This window comes from Ictalurus furcatus, chromosome 20 (genome assembly GCF_023375685.1).
Source record: "Ictalurus furcatus strain D&B chromosome 20, Billie_1.0, whole genome shotgun sequence".
Classification (NCBI taxonomy): domain Eukaryota; kingdom Metazoa; phylum Chordata; class Actinopteri; order Siluriformes; family Ictaluridae; genus Ictalurus; species Ictalurus furcatus.
This window is the reverse complement of record NC_071274.1, coordinates 14,473,677-14,479,676: the sequence shown is the minus strand read 5'-3', so window position 1 is coordinate 14,479,676 and position 6,000 is coordinate 14,473,677. Positions and strand designations below refer to the sequence as shown.

The following is a 6,000-nucleotide window of genomic DNA, read 5'->3' as shown; positions in this document are numbered from 1 at the left end:
TCTGAGATATATAAAACTGTGTACTGTGCATTTCTTTGTCTCTGTGGTGGTACCCTCTAGAGTACATGGTAATGCATGTAGTATAATGATGATTTAATGTACATAATTGCACGCTAAAACCACTGCTGTACCTTCGATTAGCTTTTGGACTAATAAATCGAATAAAAAAGGTAAAGGTATGCTTTATTTAGAGTTATTATTGGCGAAGGGGAATTTATAGGGAAGAAAAAAGGATGAGAGAGAGAGAGAGAGAGAGAGAGAGAGATTTAAACATACACGTAGGCTATTACGTCCAAACCAGATTTCTGTATTTTGCATTTAACTCAAAACCTATATGCGCGTAGGCTATGTGTTGATTATTTTTAAATACCCAAGGTCAATATATCTATAGGGATCTCTAGAGAGCAGTGTGTCCGGGGCGGTAAGGCACCGGAAGCTGGAAGCTAAATCCGCTCTTTTTGGCTTTTGGCTCATACAGAAGAGGTTTTAGTGTTACGTCCTCTAGAGGCGCGCGAGCTCGATGCCCCCTGCTTTCCCGGCTGACGTTGCGTTGTCTAAGCATTTGTCCGGCCCAAGAGCGCAGGGGAAGCAGCACACTGACTCTGGACCGGACAAACAACGAAACAGTTTCGTTATTCAGTTTCATGTTTAATACGTTATTGAAGACCTCTCTAAATAAATATACCAGAGCGGGTGCGCAAGTGTAGTCAAATAACAGGCACGGAGTAAAGGCAGTTGATCACCAGACCGGCAGCGTAGGCGTTTTTTTTCCACCCAATGCATCTCAGTTTTGCAACAAAAAGCAGCACTAGAAAGACAACTTGAACGCCAATTTGAACGCGTGGACCTCTTCAGACGGACAAGAATTTACACTAAGCGCGTCCGTTTCACTGTGTCCTTGTCGGATCTGAAGTGCGGGATGGATGTGCGCCTAGCGTTCGTGCTGTGCGTGCTGGCCGGAGCGGTGAGCGCAGAGAGCGCGAGCGGTAAATCTCGGAGCTGCGCGGCTTTCCGACAATTCTACAGCTCCAAGGGCTTCGGCATGAGCGGCGTTCCGCAGGCGCAGATCTCCGGTGAGTGTGTCAGGAAGCTGTGCAACTCTCTGTTGCAAGTCTAAAGCGTTAAACTAACGGACGCAGCGCACAAAACAGCCCTGATGGTGGAGGCTTTTGTAAAACCTCAACAGAATTATAAAGGAATGTTATACTGTATGCCAGAGGAGCGTGTTGAATTTAATGCACCTAAGTGGCTGATTTTACGTTTCGAAACTCTTATCACTGACGTTTATTATTTCATAGACACTTCGATCCACATATTTACAAGTGAGGCAGAACACATGATGCTTTAGGAGAAGCAAGTTCTCTAGCAGATTAAGTTTGCTGCACCAAATGAGCAAATTAGCCCATTGTGCTGCTTTGCAATATGCCAACACACAGGAGTGAACTCTTGGAAGTAAGGATTTGCAATTCTGAAAAAAAGAAAATAGTATGGCTTGGTCAGACGGTGCAAATGCCTATAATTTGACAAAGCACTTGCAGTATACTTATGAGACAGCTGAAATGAACTGAAGAGGTAATTCTATGTTCTAGCAGCGTACTCTTTGTTAAATATTTCACTTCTTTTGTTTGTTATTAATATTTATTCTTGATTGTTTGATCACAGTGCACTTTGGAATTCACAGATTTGAACCTGTTGTGTGTGTTTATGGAGAGATGGTTTAAAGGAAATATGGTGGCAACTACTGCAAATGCTTGAGGTTAAGGTGTGATATAGTGAGAAAACAGTGTTGGTACAGTACACAAATAAATCTGACTATGTTAAATGTGCTAAATATGATGATAAAGTATGACTCTCACTGTGACTGCCTGATAAACTCTGACATTCCTAGCAAAGGTCCAGTGAGCTTAGTACAGTAGTGCCTTTGGAAAACTGGACCATAGTCCTTTTGTAGGAGTCACACACACACACACACACACACACACACACACACACACAGAGTCACCTGACCCCTGTACTGACGCCCTGCTGGATTATTAGTGGTCTGCTTCCAACATGTGCCATGCAAGCTGACGCCAGGAATCCTTCCAGCTGTGATAAAATAACACATGATTTATAGAGGAAAATGAACCATTAGCTACTAGACACTTATGGGATGAAATTGTTATACTTGTAAAAACGTCATCCACTAGTGGATGTCATAAAGTGAATCCTGGTCTTTTCAAGATGCCCTCAATCACAGTGATTAACTGAGTGTATATTAATCAGACACATTAACGCTGGAGTCAGACATCTTTATGACTTCAAAATGTGTAAATTAGTGTTACTAATTCTGGACACAGACTGATTCATATGTAGTGCCATGTTTTAGCGTATACATATGTAATTTTTGGCAGATAGCCTGTATTAAATATTCATTTTATTTTTCTGATACATTACTCTTAAATCAGCTTGGAGTACTCTGTAGATATATCACTGTCACAGCATTCAGGGTGAAACTTTTGCCATTCATGCATGAAAGTGTGGGAATGTGGAATATTGAAGAGCATTGAAAGGCTTCAGAAATCACAGATTTGACTTCTCTCAGTGTTGTTTTCATGTAGGATGTGTATAGAAGGGCACTTATCATTTATTGTGGCTCTCTGACAGTTTCAATTGGTTGTTTTGGTTTTAGTTTTGACATTGAATAATTCATGCATAGGCATTGCACAGATTTATATTCATATTATTATTAATTTGATTTACATTTTCACACTTGATCCCTCTATATCACTAAAGTTTAAAGCTGTTGAAGTTTAAAGGCAAATGTATTGTAATTATACATAACAATACATAATTATGTCATTATACAGTACAAGTGTGCATTCTAAAATGCAATATGTGAAGTATCTGGAATAGGGGACAGACTTATGTCAAAGATAAGTTAACTATAGAATGTAACTAGCATACTATTTCCCCCCTGCTTACAATCAGCTGCAGCTAGAATCATCTGGAAAATCTATAACAATGTTATGAGTAACAGGGTACTGTGCTCAGAGATGACCACTGAACTCATATGCCTGGGAGAGGTGATGTTAACCTTGGAGAACCCAGATAAGTTGTATGCCAAGGCCCAGGAAACAGCATCTCAGACCTCCTAGAGTGGCATGCCTCTAAATAATGTCGATGAGGAGGAGAAGCTCCTCATAGGATGGCATTTCACAATAGGGGCTGAGTGACTAACCCATGTGTAGGCCATGGTGATGACATCCACCACCAAGTATGCTTGTCTCTGCTTCGGCAAGGGAGATCCTTATGACTTTTCTCCATGATGGATGAACAATTAGTCTGAGTATAGGGTGGCTACCATCTGATCCACATAATATCATAGGGCTAATTTTCAATGAAATCTGCAAGCTCAATTAACTGATCACAAAGTTGGGTGATTTGACTTTGGGCAGTAATCCCAGTTTAAACCGCAAGGTCATCCCAGAGTCATTTGACCAGCAATGAATATGAGCTAAGTGTATCACTAAGGCATGCAATTCCCACTTGTTTTTATAAAGTGAATGCTAGTAAAAAGGCATACAAGTTGATTTCAGTTGATCATCCTGTGTTCACAAGGACAGGTCTTAAGCAAGGTCTCAGGTTCACAAGGACAGGTCTTAAGCAATTCACAAAGGGAACCTCCCATGCCAGGCTCCTAGGGAATATTGGTAGATGGAGGCACCTAGCCTATTTTAGAAAGGCAGTAATATGCATATGAGACCCCAGAGATATTCCATCCATAACTTTAACATAGATGGAGACTTAGTATGGGGAATCAGCAATACACATACCTAAGATTATAGAAGAACCTTGTGCTTGGGACCCTTGTTTCAGACAGGTATCATGGACTGCTAGGTTGTTGTTCTCAGTTCAGTCCAAGGAGCCAGACTGACCTGGCTGAAGGTGACCAACCTTGCCATCCATTTGGACAGCAGGAATCAGTTGCTAAATTGTAACATGGTAATGTGTAACATGGTAAGAATCAGTGGTAAGGCTAGTGAGTCAGTACATTCTGAGAGCCACAAGAGGCAATATGTTGACATAACTTTGGTGAAGTATACTTTCACCTTGCCAAACCTTTGTCCAAAAAAAAAAGCCAGAAAAGCCTGTAGCTCCAGCAGTCCTAGGCTGCTCCAGCAATCCAATGTGGCTGCCATAGTCAATTCTAGCATCATCTGTAGATGCCAGTATGGCACATGACCACCTTGCTGAATTTAATTGGCAAACCTAATAATATCTGTCACATGTTGGAGTGGCTAGCATTCACTGTGTGACTAAGTGTGCTGTAATATATGTGAGTCAGTCATACAAATATATCAGTATATTGATGCCAATGGATACCAGGGGATACAAGGATGAAGATTTACTGATGTGAACAGTCCTGTGTTTGCATGACTTGAACTACATCTGACAAGCTTACCATACAAAAAGAGAAGAAACTGGTTCAACACCTTCAAATCTAGAAGTGAACAAAAAGTGCCATCCTTTCTATCCAAGGAAGTAAGTCAGGTAAAACTCCTTGTTTTAAACTGTGATCTCAGCATTTTGTATTTTACCTTTATCTAAGATCGAATTGATTCTTAGGTCAGAGTAATAACTTTGTTGGGGTCTGATAATGATTATGCCCCGAGCCCTGAAAATGCTGACAGCTGGAGGTGGAAGTGTAGTAACAAATCAGGAGCCACTGTCCTGATATAATCTCTGCCCAATGAGCAATGCTTTCACTTGTAAAGTGGCCCATTGCCAGTCTATACCTTTCAGGGCCGTGCTCTGTGAGCCTTTAGGGTTGGGGGTGGGAGGCTGTCTAGGGCATGACCTTCATAGTGGATGAGGGGCACTTAGATGCCTACCAGGGGTTCTTAGGGTATGATTCTCCCTGTGTAACTTTTGTGAGAACCAGGTTGCAGGTGATGCATAAACAGTCTGTTTGGCCATGCTGGCTTTGTGATTCTGAGACCTTTCCCCTTCTAGCTAATGTAGAAGGTTTAACAATGAACAGCATGTATTATGGGGATGGAAAACCACTCAACCATGCAAGTGGCACATTATCGTCAGCCATCAACAATTAGCTAGTAATGAGAAGCCAACCCAGCAGGGAGAGTTGAGAGGTAAATGACACTTGCCGAATGGAGAGTAAAAACTACAAGGTGCAAGCTCATAGAGGTAACATAACAAACAACATGGGGAGTGATACCTAATATAGGCTAGTAATATACAGAAACACACATCAAGGTAGATAAGGATGAGAGGAGGCTACACCCAACTCTGGAGGACAAGATACCTGTAGGTTCCACTGTAGTCACAAGCTGTTAATTGTGTGCAATCACATGAGGAGGTAGGAGCATGGGTGAAATAGAGCCATCTAGATTACACAAGAACACAAAAAATAATAATGATGTACTAATCATACATTAACACATATGCTAAGGCCAAAGGTTTGTGGACAACTGACCATCACACCCATATGTGCATTTTGGGTATCCCATTCCAGATTTACTCTCCCTTTGCTGTTATAATAACCTTCAATGTTCTGGGAAGTCTTTCCACTAAATTTTGGATCGTGTCTGTGGGTATTTGCCCATTCAGCTATAAGAGCATCAGTACGGTAGGTACTGATATCAGGAGAGGAGGCCGGGGCTCAGTCAAAGTTTCAGTTCATCCTAAAGGTGTTCAGTCGGGCTGAGGTCAGAACTTTGTGCAGGCTACTGATGTGCTTCTTCCAAACCAACCTTGGTAAACCATGTCTTCATGGACTTTGCTTTCTGCAAAGGGACATTGTCATGCTGGAACATGTTTGGACTGGGCCCCTTAGTTCCAGTGAAGGGAAATTCTAATGCAAAGACGTCCTATATAATTGCTTTCAACTTTGTCGCGATAGTTTTGGGAAGGCCTATATATGGGTGTGATGGTCTGAGGTAAGGTGTTAAATGTCCAATTCTCAGCCAGATCAATATACAGGATATTGAGTTTGTATAA

At 41.6% G+C, this 6,000-nt stretch overlaps 1 protein-coding gene across 1 annotated transcript in view; it reads left to right on the top strand.

Annotated features, from left to right (window-relative positions):
* The first annotated feature begins 659 nt into the window (after window positions 1-659).
* Window positions 660-6,000, top strand: part of gpc1b (glypican 1b) — a 142,757-nt gene continuing 137,416 nt past the window's right edge. The window contains exon 1 of the mRNA XM_053652287.1: window positions 660-1,073. Within this exon, the coding sequence (XP_053508262.1) occupies window positions 920-1,073 (154 nt within the window). The 5' untranslated portion in view covers window positions 660-919. The remainder of the gene's footprint in view (window positions 1,074-6,000) is intronic.